This window comes from Lissotriton helveticus, chromosome 10 (genome assembly GCF_964261635.1).
Source record: "Lissotriton helveticus chromosome 10, aLisHel1.1, whole genome shotgun sequence".
NCBI classification, from domain to species: domain Eukaryota; kingdom Metazoa; phylum Chordata; class Amphibia; order Caudata; family Salamandridae; genus Lissotriton; species Lissotriton helveticus.
This window is the reverse complement of record NC_136071.1, coordinates 439276964-439299215: the sequence shown is the minus strand read 5'-3', so window position 1 is coordinate 439299215 and position 22252 is coordinate 439276964. Positions and strand designations below refer to the sequence as shown.

Below are 22252 nucleotides of genomic sequence, written 5' to 3'. Positions count from 1 at the left end.
ATATTTAAGGATTGCTTTTTTAAAGTATAATATCTCAACAGCTGAACTGGCCCGTAATTGTCTTCTGTCCCCTCCATCCGAACGGATGTGTTTTAAAGTTTTTCGGTTCTTTAAAGAGTTTTTAAATGTCTATTAGGATTGGAAAATTTTTAAGTGACTTGAGAGCTTATAATATCTCGATGTTAAATCATCTATGCTGCTGCTAGGGGAGGGTGGGAAATATTTGTCCTAGGAAATTGCACAGAGCACTTGCACTTTTTGTATGATATGTAAATAGTCTTTTTTAATACTTTTGGGTTAATTATTTATATAGCTGCTAGGCGAGTTTTGGTAAATACTCCTCCAAAGATTGCACAGAGCACTTGCACTTTTGTATGATAAGGTGGTGCCGTTCCCTTTTCCCTAAATCTCGATTACAACTTGTATTAATTCTACTGTGTACCTCTTTTTTAAATCCGGTTTTCCTGACAGCCCATAGTGCGTTTTAATTGAAAGATGTTCGTTTAAGTGACTCGACAACTTATAATATCTCGATGTTAAATCATCTATATTGCTGCTAGGGGAGGGTGGGAAACATTTGCCCTAAAAAATTGCACAGAGCACTTGCACTTTTTGTAGGGGAGCTCTTGCTAAACACTCCTCTAGAAATTGCACAGAGCACTTGCACTTTTGTATGATAAGGTAGTGCTTTTCCTTTTTTCCCTAAATCCCGATTATAACTGTTATTAACTCCTATGTGTACCTCTGTTTAAATTAGATTTCCTGACAGCCCATAGTGTGTTTTAACTGAAAGAAGTCTTTTTGCATTGATATGATGTTGCCCAGTGTATAGCTTAGTCTACTGAAGGAAAAAGTGTTCTTTTTTAATTGTTGGTATCTTAGTATAAAATTGTACTTGTATTTTTACTTAGCATTCTTGTATGTAATGAATGATGTTTTATTTATGTACTTTATGTGGAATTCTTCGGAATTTTAAATCATAATAAATACTAATTGAATTGTAAATTGTAAAACTCTCATTGTCAGACCTGCGTGGTACAGAATACTAGCAGTTCAGCCCTTGTGGATAGTCTTATGAAAAAAAGTTTAAGACCACACTTGACATATCCAATGGCTTTTTAGCCATAACCTGTCCTCTATTAGTAGTCAGTGGACAGCTTTTACTTCTGGCGGCAGACAATATCAGTTCAAAAGATTGGCCATGGGGTACAAAAATAGCCCAGGCGTCTTTGCCGCTCGCATTGTCTATCACTTAGAGGGATTAGACCCAGATGCATGCTGGTATGTGGATGACATTTATCTCACAGACGACGAATTATGGCCGCATCTGTGTCGAGTTGACCGCATCATTTATATGTTTGCAGACTTTGGTTACAAATTTATCTTTGCGAAATCACACATTGCAGAGTACACAGTGTTGTTCCTGGGCTATGAGCTCAACAATGTAGGTCGAGGTTTAGCACCTCACTTCCTGGAGAAATGCGCACAGTTGCTCGCACCTACAACTCTGAAAAAACTACAATCTTTACTGGTTTTTTTAAATTTCGGGCGTACTTATATTCCCGATTATGCCCAGTGTATCAAGCCTTTTTATGCCTTGGTACAACCTACTTTCACTAAATATTGCTGGCTGCCTGATAATTCTGCAATATTGCAATCTTTGCAGTCTGATCTGCTTGAATCTAAATTCTTACTGACTCGTGACAACCATACCAACCTGGTGATAAGAATCGTGCCAGGTGCAGTTGGTTTCACATACCTGACTTTTAATGAGGGTGACACAGTCCCTATTGCTTACAAGTCACACCTGTACACTTTGGCTGATATGCGCTTTGCCTCTGTGGAGAAAGTTTTGACTGCAGTACAGATGACGATTCTGAAAGAGCGCTGTCGCGGCGGAAACACATGTTGGTTGTTACACTGTATCCTGCCCTGGAGGCAGTTACAAAGCCAGTGTACCAAATTCCAAAGCTTTGCATCCTCATTGGATACAATGGGTCACATCCTTGACGTCTACGGATGTCACATTTATCTTTGATTCCTCTTTGGAAACTCAGGAGTACTTGCAGTATGAGTTTGTTTATTCGGCTTCTTTGTCATTGCGCCCACTGAAGGATTTCCATTGTATCATTTACACTGACGGTTCGCGTGCAACCGGCCACGGGTTCAACGCATGCTTATTCAGCAGCCTGCGCAATAGTGGTAGGTACCATGGTGAATGGAGAGTTCAAGTCCGATGTTGTGCATACACAGACATTAGGGGACTGTACCGCCCAGTTGGCAGAACTACGTGCTCTGGTGCTTGCACTGGAGTACGCTGATCCTTGTGTGACTACTCTTATCGTAAGTGACTCTTATTACTGTGTTCAGTTTCACAATGAAAACGTATTCTTTTGGACTCAGAATGAATAATGTGATTCCAAAGGTAGCACAATCAAGTCCTGATAAAGTTCCCTATGTGAGAGTTAACGACGTTGTTGACAGAATGATTCCCAACGTGGACCTCAGACTTTCCTTCATAACAGCTGCTCACAAGGGCATGGCCTCGGCGCATGCCGGCATTTCAGTGACTGTCTCTATTTTACAGCAGCGTTACTGGTACTGCGGATTGTACAAACAAACGTGTGATTATGTCCTTATTTGCCAGCAGATCAAACCTTCAACTGCTGCGCGCCCGCCCCAGACACAGTTGGACATATCTAATAAACCACTTAGGTGTGTTTATTTAGATCACTGCGGTCCGTTCTCCTCAGATACTGCGTATAAGTACATCTTAGTTGCAGTGAATTCTTGCACATGCTTTATTTGGCTCTGGCCGCAACGAAGTGCTGATGCCCGAACTGCCATCAGGGATTTGCGTGTCTGTGGGAATTTTTGCATGTGGCACCCTCCACTCGGACCAGGGTCCAGCTTTCGCCTCTAAGGCGTACAAGGATGCCACGGGTTCATTGTAGGTCCAGGTCAAATTTTCGTCTCCATACAGGCCTGAGGGCAATAGTGTTGTGGAGCGAAAGAACCGTGACTTAAAGCAATCCTTGACAGCTAGGGTTTTAGGTACTGGCAGGAACTGGCTGGCCCATCTGTATAGCGTTCAACGTGCACTTAATAATCTCTCTACACGGTCTCTGGGTGGGCGGACCCCATACGAAATTCTCTTTGGCATCAAAGTGGTTGTTCCGGACCTTGAGGGTCTAGACATGGCGAAGTCTGCTGCACCCTTTGACGTAGATGATCATTCTACTGTATTACAGAACCTACAGAAGACCAGAGACAGTCTTGCAAAGGAACATTTGCCCTCCACATCTGATGCTGCTCTTCAGATTCCAGTAGTTGGCTGGCTACCCCGAGTCGGTGACCTGGTCTGTGAGAAGGTGGAGAACAAGAAGGAGTTCGGCCCCTCATATCCTGTGCTTGGCGTGCAGGATACAAGAACAGTCGTTTTACCTAAATTTTCTGGTCGCAAGGAAAACAGGTACATCTCCATTGACAATGCCAAATTACAGCGAGTGGCGGATTCTTCTTAGTATGACTCCAGCGGTTTCTTGTCCAGCAATGCTGAGAAATTCTGTTTTGGCTCCGGCGAGTACCAAGAGGCCTGACGTTGCCATCGAGATGCCTGTGGTTACTAATCCATTATTGAATCCACCGGCTGATGATCCCCTTGATGATACGGAGTATACTTACCCCACAGATGTGTTGTTGCCAGTTGTACACACAGATGCTGTCGATCAGTCACGCTTTTCATTTGACACTGACTCTATAACATCGAGGTCCCCTTCGAAAGTTTCTATTTTTGCTGTTTGGTTTAAAAGACATTTTTTGATACCACCTTGGACTTACATTTGGCAGATGCTTTTAAAATGTTTTTTTTATTCATGCCAGTTGGATTTGTAGTGATGTTTTTCTGTCTAGTGAATGGACATTATGTTAAAGAAAGATCTACAATTCGGTTAATTGATGGAACTTTGGCACCCAACTCCTCATCTCACAGAATGAAAAGGGACCAGACTTTTGTTAACATCACAACTTGGCCTGTATTAGACGGGATTGTGTGGGATGCTGTTAAATTTAAAATCCACGGCCCTACAGAGGTTATAAACGTCCCCAATGCACTTCAAGTTTCAATGGGGGATGTTGTAAAACAAAACATACGGTCTGATGATTGGAATGCCCAAGCCGTAGAGGCTCTTTTTTCTGATTCCAACTATTATGCTGCTTTTGATGCTGAAGATTTGTATTTGGACTCAACTAACTATGCAGACTTATTCTGCTACCAACACTATGGTAATCATTTTCTGCATAAAGCAAACTCATTTAGAAATGTGGTTAATCATACACAACGGCAACATTGTCCAGCACCAATTGAAGGCAGCTCGAAAACTCTTTTGAAAAGGTTTACTTATTTTACTCATTTTATTCAATCTAATCCTGATGCATTTTATTTTAAGATGACTGCTAAGTCCTCTTCCAAAGTTAGACTCACCCATACTAAATTGCTATATTCAAAGTCCTTTATTGATAAAATAGCTATAGGGGGCTATGAGCTGTGGAAAGATACTATTGATCTTAAATCTGTTTGGGGTTCTAAAAGTTGGCAAGTACAGGGCACTGAACCTTTGCATCGTGCATGTCTCATCCCGAACCATATGTTGTTTTTGAATTCATCTATTTCACAAACTACTTGCTTTGGATTGGCTACATCTAAAAAAGTAAATGCCCCTTCAATTCCTGATTTGTGGGAATACCCTGCATGGAACAATCACACCAATAGGCCCATTATTGAATTATAGTCCCTGTTGCTGAATTCCTCTGTTAATATTTCTAATTTGGATCCTGAAGATTGGTTATTATGGCATAAAACTTCAGAATCATGCCAACATCGTTTTCTGGGTCTGGCCCCTGGCTATACACAGGTTAGGGTGGATCCCCGTTTTGAAACCGCCCATTCTGTTACTACCTATTCAGTAGGCAAGTTATGTCAGAACTGGCTTAAACATAGCGGCAGTTAAACTTCATTTGTCCAAATTGTCTGACGATGTTGATTTGAATGACTTTGTGAAAGGCCCTGTTGGAGGCAGGTCAAAAAGATGGGTATATGCTGTTTACAACGAAGTTTGGAAACTCTCTCAAATTGAAGCTGCTTCTAAATTAAGAGTTATTGATCAGGCCAATTATTGATAATAGCATTAATAACATAACATAACAGGTGTATTTTTAAAGCACACGTTCACCCCAGCAACGGGGTATCTTGGCGCTGAAATAACAGATATATATTGTTACCCAACTCAATGGTACTTATTTTATCGACCTCAAATGGATGAATGGCTGAGTGGACCCGCCGGGATTTGAACCTGTGACCTTGAGGTCGAACACAAGCCCCTGCAGTGGATGCATTAGTCCACTGAGCCACCAGACTCGGCTTGGTGGCTTAATACCCTTTAGTCCGAATTTACACGTTGGATAATATTGTTTCATCTGTTGTTGATATTGTTCAGGATGAAGTGTCTGTTTTGTACCATGGTCAAAATCAATTACATTCCATTATGCAGTTTGCTTGGACCTTACAAACCTTAAAAGCTGGAAACGTGCCTTGGGATTACATAAATACATCTCTATTTTTACCTTTTAATTTGACTGAAAAACAGAGATTTATGTCTATGAAGGATGCTGCATTTTCTCTTTTGCATATTGAAAAGTTGGAACCTTCACCATTTTCTGTTGCTGAAATTAATTCAGCTGTATGGCTCATTCATGGGTTCATAACGCTACCTTTCCCCCTATTTAGATTCAGTTCATGCATGAAACATTATGCCATAGGCAGATAGAACCATTAGGGAGCGCCTATCTTCATGAAGTTTGGTCACTGCCATTTACCTATAGGTGCCTAAGGGAGGGTAAAGAAGTTTATTTAAAGGGCGAGGAGTGCACTTCCACACCTGATCACTCACTAGTTTGCAGGAATATACAATTGCACGGCTCGCGTAACACGCAGGCTCCGAACTTAGCCTGCATTTTGAAGGGTAATCCTGTGCCAGCAATAACACCAACATTCACGTTGCTAGCTAACGGTAGCTATTTACTCATAAATAATGAAGATTGCTGCGGTATGCTGGCAGGGATTCCATACATTGGGACTGTCTCCCAACGTGAAGTCTGCTGTAAGAATGTGCTTTTCCTGCCTCCGCATGGGAAGCTCGATCTATCCATCAGGCCTTCCATTCCAACCTTGAAAGCAGAGTTCAACAAGATGAGTCGAATAAGGGCTCTATTGTCACAGAAAGGAGTTGCCCTTACTTCATCCCGTGAAACATTTGTCCTTTACATGGCAAACACCCGCACTGAAGTGCATGCGCTTTTAAATACTGATCTCCCACTGCATTTCGGTGCTTTGATTCACACTATATTTAATGCCTTGTCAACCACAGGCTTGGCTAATTTTTTTAAAGTAGTAAGCTCTGGCTTTGTGACTTTGGTCCAAACTATATTTGGTGTGATACCAGCGTTAATTCGCGCCCTGGCTGCTGGTGTACTGCTGTTAATTTGTTTTCTCAAAAATGGCTGCACCGTCTGTGTCACAAGACAACATGTCCTGGCTGCACCAGCTTCGTAACCGGATGCTTGAATACTATGGAACGCTACCTCTGGCCACCTTGAGTGTAGCCTATGGATTGTCCTTCCGGTTTTCCTACTTTACATGCGTGCAACCTGTTTTATATGGCGGTGGTGCTGGAGGTTATCCAATAAACTAAACATTGCACTGAATCCTGGGGCTGCTATTTCGTCTATGTTGCAGTTTTGGTGACGGATTCCTGTGGAGATATATATATAACTTCTCAGGTTGAAACGAAATAGCACCAGAGACGTAGATTTTGAAGCAGCAGCAAAGGAGTGCATTGTCAGATTCACGCAGAGAGGTTATGAAAATACAATTTTAGAAAGTGCACTAAGAAAAGTGAGAGGGATCCCAAGAACAAGATTGCTGAAAGATAAAGAGAAGGAGAAAAAGGCAATGGAGGGGAAATTCCGGATGGTAACCCCCTACTCAGCAGAGGCCAAATTATCTGAAGTGGATGCTGAGAAAAAATTGGCATATATTAAAGACTGACAATATTATCCGTGAAGACATCGCAGCACATCCTCTCGTTACTTTTTTTTTCATATATATTTTTATTAATTATAACACAAGAGTAGAAATATACACATCGGGCATCATTTGGTGGAACATATCGTAAAGGTGAACGGGCAAATCAATTAAGAAAATACACAACAATTATAGGCATCTGAAAGACATCAATACCAGCTTAGCGCTGAGGTAAAACAATACTGTACAGATAACCTTAAGCCAACATCATCGGATCCCGCCCATCCAGAATACAGGATATGAAATCGGACACTCGACACCCAGATATGAAAAATAAAAGATCAGGAGAATATGCCACATCTCTTGCGAAGAAGGGAAAAAGAAAGGTCATAGAACAAAATAAAGGAAAAATAACCCCCCCCCCTCAACCCCCCACCCTGCACCCCTGCGGATGGCTACGACCTAACCCCACTAGCAGTGTGCCTGTCGCCCACTAAACTAACCCCAAGGAAGGGAAAAAGATGGAGGAGGGAATGTCGTAAAAGCAAATATACCCCCGGTCTCCCGTACCCCCCGCCAGCAGCGACCACCCCGAGATATAATCAAACCAACATATAGCGAAATATACAAACCAATCGGGGGAGTGTAGCAAAGCACCACCCAACTCCCATCACGTTACATGTGACAATCCCGGCATTGAATCAAGCTATTTTATGGGGGCGTGGCTAAGCACGCAATGGCGATAGACGTGCCCGGGTAGAGCTCTTGCCTGAGCTCCCCTACCCCAGGACATTTCTCCGACCCAGATCATCCTGTTTGGCCTGAGGCTGCTGGCGGAGCTGCCCGTAATCCTTACCCGCACACAGGCCAACTTTTGCGAGGATCGGCTGCGGGGCTCCGCACCGAGGCCAGCGGCACTGATTCACCCGGCCTGCATGTGACCCTGCTGGGCGACGCGAGCACGCGGCTCCCTGAGGCCTACCGGGCCACACACTGCGCCCTGCCAGGGACGGCTGGTAACTGGGGGATACGACTGGCGCAGGGCACATCGACCCTAGCCCTGCTGCGACCGGAGCCTTCCTACTCCGAGTCCCCGGAAAGCCTTGGACAGCGAGTCGACGGGCTGAAGACGGCCGAGGCCTGCAGCGGACCGCGACTGGCTAGAGATGACCCACGAGGACGCGGAGGAGCAGGGGCAAAAGCCCGACCCTGGACACAGCCGATGCCAAGGTGCATGACTGGTGAAGCGCCGAGAAGCAAACGGAAGCCCCCCTCCCTCACCCGCTTCCTGACTGTACGCTGCCTCCCGCCGCCATTATCAACCGGAGGCCCCAGGAGCCAGCGCGACCACGAGACACAGTGAGTTGCTGCGCTGGGGTCGTACACGCACTGAGGGCTGCGGGGGACGCTAACGGAGCACGGACATCTATGACTGCTGGCAGCGCCCCTGCACGCCTACGACACCTCTGCCCTGCGCGACACCATACCTGCGGAGGCGGTCCAGGTGAGACACGAACTCTGCCAGGAAAGGCCCTCAGGAACGGCGTTAACGGGCCCACCACACTAGATTACTGGGCGGACACTGGGAGCGCTGGAGTGACTGCGGGACCTACACTCATACACAGCCACGTCTGCGGCGGCGAGGGCACTTACTGACTGCTGGCCACGCAGGAACGGCTTGCGGTGCCTGCTGAGCGACCGGGTGGGAAGCTACTTCTCCCCTTCTTCCACCCCTGAGATCCACTGGTGCACACCTTAGCCCTCAACTACTGCGCGACAGGCCCGAAGCTATCGACAGAGACTTATACGCCTGCACTACCGGACACACCACAGCCACAGTTCAACAGCTCACCTGCCCTCCGGCGCTTCATCGGAAGGACGCGGCCTGCGCCCCTGGCACTACCAGACCACGCCGCCAACCACATGTCTGGAGGGGTTATGACACGCACCGGAACGGGGAGCACATCGGTGAAGGGGAAAACACCGAAGGCCACATCCAAAATGGACGCCGACCACGTGGCGTCGAAACTGGATTCGGTACTGGCTGCCATGGAAAGAATGGAAGAGTCCCTCCAGCAGACGCGCACCTCCTTAGAAACAAGGATAGACAGTGTGGCAATAGACCTGACACACCTCAGAGCTGACCACAAGAAACTGCAGGACCGCACCACGACGCTGGAAGGAGCGGTGGCAACGATAGTGGCCCAGTCTGACAGACACATACAGGATCTCCTTAACCGGGTGGAATTCTTGGAAGAACGCGCGGAGGATGCTGAAGGGCGGGCGAGACGAAACAACATTCGCTTGGTGGGCAACCCGGAGAAATGGGAGGGGAAAGACCCCACACGGAGAGTGGAGGACTGGCTACGAGACCTACTGCCGGAGGACACACTATCGCCCCACTTCGTGGTAGAACATGCTCACCGAGTACCCACGAAACCCCTCTCAGCTGGCTCGAACCCCAGACCTATCATCCTACGAGTCCTGAACTACAGAGACCGCGATGCTATATTGAGGGAAGCCAGGAAGCTGGGGGAGATCAGAATTGAAAATACAACGGTAATGTTCTTTCCGGACTATACAGTGCAGGTACAAAGGCAGAGACACTCTTTCTTGGAGGTGAAGAGAAGACTACGACAGGCTGGACTTCAATACTCGCTGCTCTTCCCTGCCAAACTACGTGTAGTGGCGAAAGATAGAACGCACTTCTTTATGAACTCTGATGAAGTTGAGACCTGGCTTGATGAGAACATGCCTGAAGTGCCCAGGCAAGCGCACGGGACTGCCACCATGGAACGCACACGAGGGGCTCGGAGACGCCGCCGACGCAGGGCTCCCACTCCTCCCGGAGCTCGAGGGGTACCGGCCCACTCCCCATCTGCACACGAGAAGATGCAAGGACAACAGGATGCTCTCCGCAGCGTGGCGGAAATTAGCAGCTCCCCGGCTCCATCCCCTGCCCCGGTCGCTAGCCCGGCGCCCCTCCAGAGCGATGATGAAACGATCTATGGATTACCAGACTCCCAACGCACGGACGACCTGCCGGACGTCACCCCACAAACTGCCGACCTGTTTGGCTGAACTGGCCCGAGCGATTTCTCGCATATGCGCGCTGGAACGACCAGGACTACACAAGTATTCCATGGACCTCCTTCGCGAGCGCAGGCCTGCGCGACTGCGAGCAGCTGGACCCCGCTCTCCTTGAGACCCCGAACTTCACTCAGGTACTGTGACCACCGCGCATGAGCGAACAAACTACACACTGCTGCGTAGGGGTCGCCTTTTCTGTGATGCTACACGCGACCGCTGGCACTCCCCGAGCCTTCTGGGGAAAGAGATCTCCTCCTGGAGACATGGCCCCCTCCACCAATTGCCAGTTGAGAACACTGCCGGCTTCGCCCTGAGAGACAAGGTCTGGGCGCCTGCCAGACAGCGATGGCCTCCTAACTCTATCCGGGAGGGCTGATACGCTCCCATTGAACTGAACTGCACTTGCAATTGTTATACAGTACGCCACAAGCTAACCCCTGGTACTGTATAGTTTATGAGCTCACTTGAGAGTTTGGACGGCGACATGTTGTGCAGCCGACTTTTGGCATTTCAGGTTATGTTGCCATGTTGAGGCTTTATGTTCCCCCCCCCCCCCATTCCCTACCCTTCTACACCACTGAAGATCGTCACACTCTATACTGAGACCCTGGAGCGGACTAGTACTGGGGACGGGACTTTGGACCTGGTGGGAGGTGACGCCTGGGAGTCACATGTGCGGGGGAGCTGGAGGAGCTTATACATTGGAGCGCTATGACTGAGATACGGATATGCACCTGGAACATCAGGGGAATGCACACACCAGCTAGGCGTTACCAGATCTACTCCTACCTAAAAAGACACAAGATAGGCATTGCGCTCCTTCAGGAAACACAACTTGAATAAGACAGAGGTACTAGCACTACATCGCAAGTGGCGCGGACAACTTTATGCTACCACCTACTCCTCATATGCACGCGGCGCACTGATATGGGTCCGCCCTGGGATCCCCTGGGCAGTCACAGACACTGCACTAGACCAGGAGGGCAGGTTTGTTGTAGTACAGGGAAGACTGGATGGCCAGCAGATAGTGCTGGCGTCACTGTACGCCCCGAATACTGACCAGGGAGATTTCCTGATGCGCCTCTCCGCGACGATGGCGGCCTGGCACGCGGTCCCGTGGCTACTGGGGGGGAGATTACAACTGCACATTAGACGTTACGACAGACCGCTCATTCCCGCCCCCCATAGAAGCTCCAACGCGTAGTGCCACGAAGGCACTGCTGGAGTGGGCTGGCCGATGGGATCTCCATGACGTTTGGAGATCGCGCAACCCGGGGACACGGGTCTACTCATACCACTCAGGCGCCCACGACTTACATGTCCGCCTAGACAGATTTATGGCGTCTACTGCACTCCTGCCCCTGGTGACCGACACATTATACATGGGTCGCACGCACTCAGACCATAACCCACACTTTTTATCCATGGCTTGGGACCGCCCGCGCCCCCCCATTCCCACCTGGCGACTGCAACCAGCGCTCCTGCTTGATGCGGCATTCCGGGAATCCCTCCTTACACACACCTCCCAGTACTTTGAGTACAACGCGGGCACGGCTTCCTCCCCCCAGGTGGAATGGGACGCCTTCAAGGTGGTGGTCCGTGGTCACTGCCTGAGAACACAGGGACAGATAGGACGACAACTAGAAAGCGAACTGACCCGGATAGAATCTGACCTACTGGACAGGGAGGGGGAGGCAGTTGACGGAAGCGCTGACTCACTGCAGGGGGCACGCGCAGAACACGCAAGCTTACTTGAGCGACTCCGGGACATTAACTACGCAGCACACTCGGCGAGGACACATCACTTAAGTGATAGACCTAGCAAGTTACTGGCCTGGCTGATCTCACAGGAGTCCCGCTCATCCCCAGTAATGGCGATACATGCGGAAGGGAGGGGCCTATTGTACTCACAACAACAGATTCATGATGCATTCACTCACCACTACGATGCATTGTATCGCTCCCGATTGCTGCGCTCGCGCGCGGACATAGCGGATTACCTCTCCCCTCTGCTCATGCCACACTTGACTACCACACAACAGGACGAACTAGGAGCCTCGCTTGACCCTGACGAGATTCGCAAAGCCATTTTTGACCTATCTAACGGCAAATCCCCTGGCCTGGACGGGCTTCCGGCAGAATTTTATAAGGCGAGCGCGGATGTACTCATTCCGCGGCTTTTGAACGTGTACGCTGCAGCGGCGGAAGATGCGCTGTTACCCGCGTCGCTGAATGAAGCAACCCTGATCTCCATCCTAAAGCCAGACAAGGACTGCACGCAAATGGGTTCTTACCGCCCCCTGGCGCTGCTAAACACAGATTATAAGATACTGGCCTCCACACTTGCCCGAAGACTGGCCCCCTATGTGCCCCGACTGGTGCACCGAGATCAAAACGGTTTCGTTCCGACACGCCACACCTCCCACCATATCCGCCGCCTTTTCCGTATCCAAGAATACGCTACCCAACAGTGGCCCAGAGCAGGATGCCTGGTACTAGACCTAGAGAAGGCCTTTGACTCGGTCGAGTGGCCCTACCTGGGAGCGGTTATGGAAAAGTACCAACTGGGAGGAGGCTACGAAGCCATGGTGGGCCTGCTGTACGACAAACCGACAGTCCGAGTTCTCACGGGCGCGCTGCTCTCGGACGCTATTCGGGTGCGAAGGGGAACCAGACAGGGTTGCCCCCTGTCGCCTCTATTGTTCTCCTTGGCCATGGAACCCCTGGCCACACTCCTCAGGACTCAGGGGCCTGAATGGGGATCCCGTTGATAGATGGCCTCCACGCAGTGTCGCTATATGCAGATGACCTGCTGCTGTACGTCAGAGACATAACGAACATCCCTAATACCCTGACTGACATCTTCCGCACCTTCGAAGAAATGTCTGGACTGCGAGTCAACTGGTCCAAATCGGGGGCTTTTTCCTTTAGCCCAGACACGCCTGAGTGTGACGTGCGCCTGGGCGGAGGTAGATTGCAATGGTATCCCACCACATTCCGCTACCTAGGGATCCGAATATATCGGAATCCATACGGATATTTTTGAGGGAAACCTCCTACGGGCCATCGCCTCGATTCGGGCACAAATCAAGTTCTGGAACACCTTACCTCTGAACGTCCCGAGCCGCATAGCACTTACTAAAATGATAGTGCTGCCCCGACTGCTGTACTATTTTGCTAATCTGCCCACATACGTACCAAATAAAATATTCCGCGATCTGGAAACTCTGCTACGCAGTCTCATCTGGAACGCGGGCCGGCCCCGAGTGGCGCTGACCAAGCTCTACATGCCAACTGAGCAGGGGGGCCTGGCAGTCCCTAACATGGAGCTATACTACCTCGCGGCACAGATGCAGTGGGTGACGGGGTGGCTCTGTGGCAAGCACCTCGAAGATACTGCTTCGGACACTGCTGCCTGGTCGCAAGCACAAATTTGCACGCTGTTCCACCCGATAACCCGGACTCCCTACCCCTTACAACTACACCTAGCGGTGGCGCGCAGATGCTTCCTGCGTTGCCTACGGCTCACTCGGGCGACGACACCATACGCTCCGACACTACCTATACTGGGCACTCCAGGGCCGGTGGATGCACTTACAGCGACACGATTAACTAGCTGGACACAGGCGGGGGTGGACACTCTGGGAGATCTCTATGCTGACGGAACACTACTCACTTTTGCGGACCTGGCCGCCAGCACGGAGATCCCAGCTGGCCAGTTCCTACTACATGCGTCCCTCTTACGCACACTCACACAGTCTTGGGGCGATATGACTGACGAACCGCCGATGCACAGCTTTATGCAGTATCTCCACATCATGGGAAATGGCTCGCATATTATACATTGGTTACCGCAGGCCCTACTAACGCACTCGCAGCCGTCTACATTGCCACTACGTGACAAATGGGCGACGGATAGGGGGAAAGCATGGACTGATAAAGAATGGGCGATGATTTTAGCCGGGCCGACATATATCCCACGCAACCCCCGTTTTAGAATAATTCAATTCTACATCTTGCACCGAGCTTATCTGACGCCCGACAAGATAAACAGGTACTTCGCAACCACTGATGCCGCATGTCCACGCTGCTCTCTGAACGGTGCAGACCTCCTGCATATGATGTGGCACTGTCCCGACGTACACACGTACTGGACTGAAGTGGTGACGCTACTCACACGCAGCACTGGCGAACAGGTACCGCACACGTGGGAAGCATGCATCTTAGGGCTCTACAAACTTACTAGGCGAGGATTTGAGGGATTACTAGCATGGCACTAATACAAAGCAAATCTCTACAACGTAAGACAAAACACACTAGATCTAATACTAAAATAACTGCACATCAAATGGCTACATATATATCCACTTGAGACTCGCCGCCGGACCCCCGGGTTGTCGGCTAAATGGCTGTGTCAACTAGTCATTGGTTAATCTGATTGTTTTCTGCCCGGCTGGCCCATGCGAGTCGCTGAATGTACCGTGTGAGATATTTACCATCTATTAAATAAAGGTCTTCAAAACATTTTTTTTTTTAAAAATTGAATCAAGCTATTTTATCAAACCCAAGCCCTCAAGTGCAACCCTGGCCGGTACGGTATTTCGTGAGAGTCTTTTTCACTCGAACCACCATCTCAAGGGAATAGGCAGAACGTTCGGTAAAGTCCACGTCAGTGTTGCAGGATCGACAACCGGAAAGAAGTTCACGATATCCATGAAACGAGCGAGGGAAAGTGTCCAGAAATAACGAATCTCTCCAACAGTCACTGAGGAACTTGTTACAGCACAGAAGACTGTCCATATCTGTACAAGGCGGCAGCAGGATCGAGCAGGGAACGCTAGCGACAATCACTGGCTCGCTGGCTGTGAATTGGGGGCCGACAAAGCACATTAAATCCGGGTTCTGCTCTGGGACCTCGGTCTCAGGCGTACATTGGCACCACAGATAGAGGAGGACTTAATGGAGAGTCATGCACCGGTCCCAAGATACCGTCCACTTGCACGATCAGTGTACGGAATACAGCGGAGGATTGTGAATGGAGCGCCTCAATGGCGGCCATGACGGCCTGTAGCGATGGCGTGCCTTCTGTCCGCCTCATCTCCTCTCACGAAGAGGCAGAGCAGGATTCGGACCCCAGAGGCCGGCTTCTCCGGGGTAACAGGCCACGCGAATCCGATGACAACAATGGGCGCTCTCCGTCGTGCAAGATCGACGCCTTCGCCGGCAGCGAGGGCCCCGGCCCGTCGACCCCGGGAAGGTAGCAGGGTCTCCGGGCGTCGGACCCCCGAACACGGCAACCGGTGCGGTACGCCGTTGTCTCCACGGTGTAGACCGTTCACAGTGTCAGCATCCAAAACAAACAGTTTACGGTGCACTTCGGGGGACTGGGCTCAGTCCAGGTCCAGCGGCCGATGTTGATCAACTCCAACCCGGATAAGCTAGAAATCGAGGCCCCGGCTTCCACATGATGTTAGGCCGAGAATGGGAACACGGCGTATCGTCGGCATCCGACAAGATAAAAAGCTCGGGATCACACCTTTAGAAGCAGAAATACTTCATGAACCCGGGAGTCTGGTGCGAATTCAGGATTGATAGCAGGATATACGAGCTGCTGGCGGAGGTCGGCGGAGCCGGAAGCTTACGCGGCCATCTTGGTTGCTAGCGTAGCTCCTCCCCTCTCGTTACTTTTAAGAAAGCGAGATCTCTTAGAGATATGCTGGTGAGAAGTCATCTAGATAAACCACAACAGAAAACTAGTACCTTAGTGGATATGAAAGGCTTCTATCCATGTAATCGCTGTTAAGCATGCACAAACAGCAAAAGGGTTCTATCGTACGAAATATCTGAGATAGGGATAATTAGGCAAATAAAAAAATTCCTAACTTGCAGTACACCATACGCTGTATACTGTCTGAAATGCCCGTGTGGGCTGCAGTACGTTCCACAAACTCAAAATTAGAGTGTTAGAACACTTGAGAGCTATAGACAAAAATGACACAGCTTACCCTGTAGCACGCCATTTTCATGAAAAGCATGCGAGTGATCGAAGCCAGTTGCAATATTTTGGTCTGGATTTTGTTTCTGTAAATGTTCGTGGAGGCGACAGGTTGCGCAAGCTGAGAAAACTCGAATCACGATATATTATAGACCTTATGACAAAATCCCCCAGGGGGCTAAATAGTGGTGAGGAATTAGCTTCACACATTGGGTCATAATATTAGAGATCATTTGCCGTTGATGTTAGATCATGTAAAATTGACTACCGTGGGCCTATATTTCGACATAAAAATGCTGAAAAATGTAAATAATGGAAAATGGCATGAGGTTGAGAATGCCAGGTGCTAACCCTCTTAATGTGTATATTAGGTAATTAGATGATGATTATTTGTAACAGTACGTCACAGGATGAGGGACTTAAGCCGATCCACGGCGAGATGAATAAAGGACAGGTTATAGGAGCAGATTAATGACATCAATGTGGGGAGTAAAAGCCGATCCACGGCTTAAATATATTTGCAGAGGGCGGCTAAAATAATAATATATATAATTGTATAATTATAATTTTTCCGAAACAAATGTATTAACGTAAAAGATGATGCAATGCTTCTAGGCTAGCCGTCCCTTGTTTGTTTGCTGTAATGCAGTTGTTTAATATTTGGCATTTGCTTTTTAACGTGCAAGAAATAAAAAAAAGACATAATGCATTGACACAAACATCTATGTATGATGACAATAATCAATTGCGAATGTAAATGTGAAAAATAACCTGAAAACTACCAAGATGGCGATCATTTGATCGATATGATTGTAGTCCCTTGTCTGTTTCAATTACACTGGTTTGACGATGCCTCGTTAAAATGGCCGCTTCCAGTGTGTCTCAGTAACACCGAAGAAGGCAGAACGCAGAAACGCGTTTGTTACTGGCTTTTAAATAAACAGTAAGTTTAAACGCCCCCGAGAGTGCGAAGTTTCTTTACAAATCAAAGAGACGAGAGCTGGAATATATATATATATATATATATATATATATATATATATTTCCTCCCAAATGCTCTGAGCTTTACAGAGGTCACACGATGCAGCTCCTACCATCCGGTCTATAAGCGAGGCTGCTTGCAGTTTTTTGCATCCATTTCATTTTAAGGATTCCCCATTTCATTTTAAGGATTACCCGACGCGTTTCGAGGCCAACGCCTCTTCTTCATGGGCTGTTCCACAGTGAAAATGACTGACTCACCAGTGTTGTCTCTTATTGGTTGCTTTATTGAGAACACCACCATGGCAAAACGAAGCCTGCAGTTTGGCAACCAAACCTACTCAAGGACTAAAACAAGCTTTTTAACAAACTTCACAGAGACAATGAATTTTTCGACTCACCTCAGAGACTACGTGAACCAGCATGCTATTGTGCAACTCTTGTGTGTAACGCCCAAAGTGGGTGGTGTTCTCAATAAAGCAACCAATAAGAGACAACACTGGTGAGTCAGTAATTTTCACTGTGGAACAGCCCATGAAGAAGAGGCGTTGGCCTCGAAACGCGTCGGGTAATCCTTAAAATGAAATGGGGAATCCTTAAAATGAAATGGATGCAAAAAACTGCAAGCAGCCTCGCTTGTAGACCGGATGGTAGGAGCTGCATCGTGTGACCTCTGTAAAGCTCAGGGCATTTGGGAGGAAATATATATATATATGTCCACAAAGTGATCCTTTACACAGCGCGCTAATGTTGAGGGAATCTGAAAGCATTGTTGAACTGTGTGGCAAGAAAAATTAATTTACGATTCTGCAAAAAGTTATAGCAAATGTATTTTTAGTACTATACTTAGTTACAAATTAGATAAAGAGAGAATAATATATGCATTCAGACGAACCTAGTCTAATATGATGCATGCCTGGACGGTTGTTGAATATGGGAATGTAGACAGGCACTAAGCCTTGAGACAATACACAGGAATATAGAACCTTGTGGATAAGCATAATTAGGAGTACTATACTCGGCTAATAGCATTAACAAGTCAAAGGCGGAACTCAGACAAAAACATTAAAAGCACCAAAATGTAAAACGTGAAATATGCAGAATTGAAAAATGTACAAGTGTAAATAACCTCCATGAGATGGTCAGAAAATGTAAATTGTTATTTTTCTTTTTCTGTTATTTTATTTTTATTATCAAAAAGCCAATCACTACATTGCCCAGAATGCCCCATAATGGCTGACTAGGCTTAAATGGTGTGGAAATAGAAAACTCACTAACCGTGAGCAAAGCCGAGGAGGCTGAAACGCGTTGGTTGGGTTCGGTTGTTTAAATAAACAAACTCAAGACTTCCACTTTGGAGTGCTGTGCATCTTTGTGTAAAAAAAAATATATATATATCCCATCAACAAAGTTGCCTGCGATGGATGGAGCCCACAAACAGGTGAGTATTTGCTGCCACAATCTTTAATGGAGGTACCGCATGGAATGACAACTGGCAGCCACACAAGTAAGATGCCGGTGCAATGTTCCACTGAAGCGCCGCAACCCACTTGGTTTTAATATGCATATGAGTTTGCGAGCAGGCACTGCAACCCACTTGGGAACACCACGCGCTAAGGACCAGGTGCCAGTATTGGGGGACTTATGGTGATTACGAGGGCCGGAGCCCTGCCCCACACCCCACTTGGGTTATTACGAACATTAGTGAGGGGGAAGACACGCCAGCTCACTGCAGCTTCATTGAGCACTACATTAACCAGCAGGCCCTGGGAGTGGGAACGCCCACCGGGGTGTGACTTCTTAATTGAAAAAGGTGCCAAAAAGTGCTGTGACTTTACCTCTCCGTCCTGCCTCTGTTGAAATGGAAACATGGAACACGTCAGGCAGCTTACTGAAACTTACTCCTGTGATGCAGTGTTTTTGTCCTCGTTACACCCTCCAATAAAATTGTTGGCAACAGACCTACCTGGTGCGGGCTTTTTCTACAGCAGGCACTCTTCTGACTTGGATGTTTAACGGCCCCGCCTGAGCTGCGGAGAGAGCCCTGGTGTTCCGTTGAGCACCCCTGCGACGACGCTAAACAACGCCGCCGCGCTAAGGACCAGGTACCAGTATTGGGGGACTTATGGTGATTACGAGGGCCGGAGCCCTGCCCCACACCCCACTTGGGTTATTACGAACATTAGTGAGGGGGAAGACACGCCAGCTCACTGCAGCTTCATTGAGCACTACATTAACCAGCAGGCCCTGGGAGTGGGAACGCCCACCGGGGTGTGACTTCTTAATTGAAAAAGGTGCCAAAAAGTGCTGTGACTTTACCTCTCCGTCCTGCCTCTGTTGAAATGGAAACATGAAACGGGTCAGGCAGCTTACTGAAACTTACTCCTGTGATGCAGTGTTTTTGTCCTCGTTACACCCTCCAATAAAATTGTTGGCAACAGACCTACCTGGTGCGGGCTTTTTCTATAGCAGGCACTCTTCTGACTTGGATATATATATATATATATATATATATATATATATATCCTGACGCCGGGAATAATTCAAGCAGTTAAATATATATAAGAACCAATTTTGGTTACATTGTTATTTTAGTATAGTAATATGTGAATGGTTGCGATATAGAATTCTCATGGTTTAGATAAACTGTTCTCACACTTAAATACATAGAGGTAAAATTTATATTAAAATTCAATCATTTATTTAAAAACTGTACAGTTTATACATACTTGATACATTCACAAATAAAAAGATTTTCATACAAATCACATTGCCTCATAAATGCCAGGGGCTTCTGTAAGATGAATAGGTCAGCCTTTAGTTGGCACATGTGTCATTTGGCACAGCTGCAGCACAAGGAGGGCAACTAAAATTGTACACACAACACAAAGTCAAAAGTGCTACCCTAGCTAAAAGAGGTGCAGCTCTATTAAAGATCCTGGTTGCCAACCACTAAGTGAAGGTCAACAGAGGTCCAAGGGGCACCAGTTCTCTGCCTTTCATTAAAAGCTATCCGTCCCCGCTTTATTAGTTTGCAAAATGTTAGACATATGATTGGTCATATAGTATCATGTGCAAATACAGAACAAAACATAACCGCAGACGGTAGATGCCTCAGGGATTGGCTACTGCAAATGCAGTTTTTATAATGCCATATGATGAGTGCGCAACCCTGGTTTGAAATATAAATGTTTACTGTTTATATTATTAAACGTTCTGTAAAACGATGAGTTTAGCTTTAAATGGTAACACGTTTTAATGGTAACATGATAGATCTACTCTAAAAAATATAAAGCACACTGTTCCAGGGGGGGTTAAATCCTTCTCCTGTGCGATGTCAGTTAAGAATATCTGAGCAGAGAATTTACATTGTGACATTATGTGAAGCAAATGGCGGTCTCCAAGAGACTGGAGCTCTTTCAAAGTAAATATAAAACAGACCTCATTGTTTTACAGAAACTAAACAAAAGCAAGATAAAATGAGAACAATATATTTGAAACATCACAATTTTAAATAGAAGTGAATGACTCAATAGGAAAAGCATCGAAGTCTGGTGAGGTTTTTGTTCTTTGTGAATCCAAGCTGTGTGGCATATGAATTCTGCCCTGGATGGAAGCAAAAGAGTGTAGCTGGGGTCAAAACCATTCACTCCAAAAAGAGGCAAGTCTTGTTGCTCTTTGTTGACAGTCAATCTAACTTTGCTGTGGTGTCACACAAATCCTTTGCGAGTTTTGATCATTCCTCTCCCTGAGGTCACATTGCCCAATAGAGACAAGTCAAATGATCCACTCAAAAAGATGCGACCAAAATGTCCGAAGCATGATGGTTTTTGCTTGAAGATGTGCCTTTTTTTTATTTAGCTACTTAATCACACTTGGGAGGAAGGTGGGTGGTGGCGGCATTTGAGGCAAAAGGTCAGGTGTCAAAATGCAAACGAGAAATGAAACAAAACTCATAAAATAATAAATAATCCAAAGTCAAAAGCCCAATGTTTACACTTCTTACTTTATAACTACAAATCTGCAGAATTTGGCCCGCAACCGGATCAGGCTAGCTACCTCAAAATAGGCTTGTAAGGGCACTTTTCAGTGAATTTGTTATGCAGGCAGCCTAAATGGTTCTCGTCCTCCAAAATCAAGCTTCATTTCTGGAGCACCCAGGAAAGCTCTTTGTATGAGAAGGGTCTAATGGGATCAAGACCACACAAATCAGCTATTGACCCAGAACATGTATTATTAGCTTTGTATTGGAAGATCATAATTTCATCACACATCGGCCTCAATGCCTCTTAATTGCCTAGATCATTTTCTAGCTGACCCAAATAATTTCACTGTGCGTGGGATTCATTACTAGTGCATAGTACAGACGAGGCTGATGTTCCACACAGGATTGATGGTTGCAGATTGCTCATCGCATACAGATATTCTGGATAGTCTAGAGGATTTCCTTGTCCATTATCTGCTTTGGATTTCCCAGATAAGCACCTCATTGTAGGCAGCAGTGAAGAGTAATTTCCCAGAAGGAGACACCTTGCAGAGATGGATGGAATCATCATAGCCAAGGTAGTCTTGTTCGAGCCCAGATGTGCAATCAATTACACGAAGTATGCGCTCTGATAGGGAAAGAGGAGGGGAACAGTGATTATGATGGTGGAGTAGAGTGAGATGGCAAAGAGTGAGGAAAAATTAAGGAAAACGAGATAGCAAGAAAATTACAAATACATTTAAGAAAGATTTACATTTATTCAAAGAAGAGGGAGACAAAAAGAAGGAACTATCACAGAATAGTGAGTGGAAAAACACAGTTAGTGCCACAAACTACTGTTGACCAATCTTTAGTATTGACAAAGCAACAGAACACTAGAAAGTATTAACAGACTATCCGCCAAATCATACTGCAACATACTATTGGGAAACTGAATCTGTGTTTGATGTCTTCCAGGAAAGGATGTACAAAGAAATTACTTTTAGGACCTCCAGAAAGCAAACACTTTGACACTGGAATGAAAGCTTACTAAAGAACAAGTTACTTACCTTCAGTAACGTTTTTTCTGGTGGATACAGTAGCTGCCTGTGGATTCCTCACCTTGTGAATATCCCCTGCG

General features: G+C 47.0%; 1 protein-coding gene across 2 annotated transcripts in view; it reads right to left on the bottom strand.

Annotated features, from left to right (window-relative positions):
• The window catches only part of LOC144784260 (mitochondrial Rho GTPase 2-like), a 1917079-nt gene that overhangs the window by 506057 nt on the left and 1388770 nt on the right, over window positions 1–22252 (bottom strand). The window contains exon 43 of one of the 2 annotated variants that reach the window (XM_078662927.1): window positions 19835–21760. The exons of the other annotated variant lie outside the window; for it this stretch is intronic. Within the exon in view, the coding sequence (XP_078519053.1) occupies window positions 21603–21760 (158 nt within the window). The 3' untranslated portion in view covers window positions 19835–21602. Of the gene's footprint in view, window positions 1–19834; window positions 21761–22252 lie in introns of those variants that run through there. 2 annotated transcript variants of the gene reach the window in all.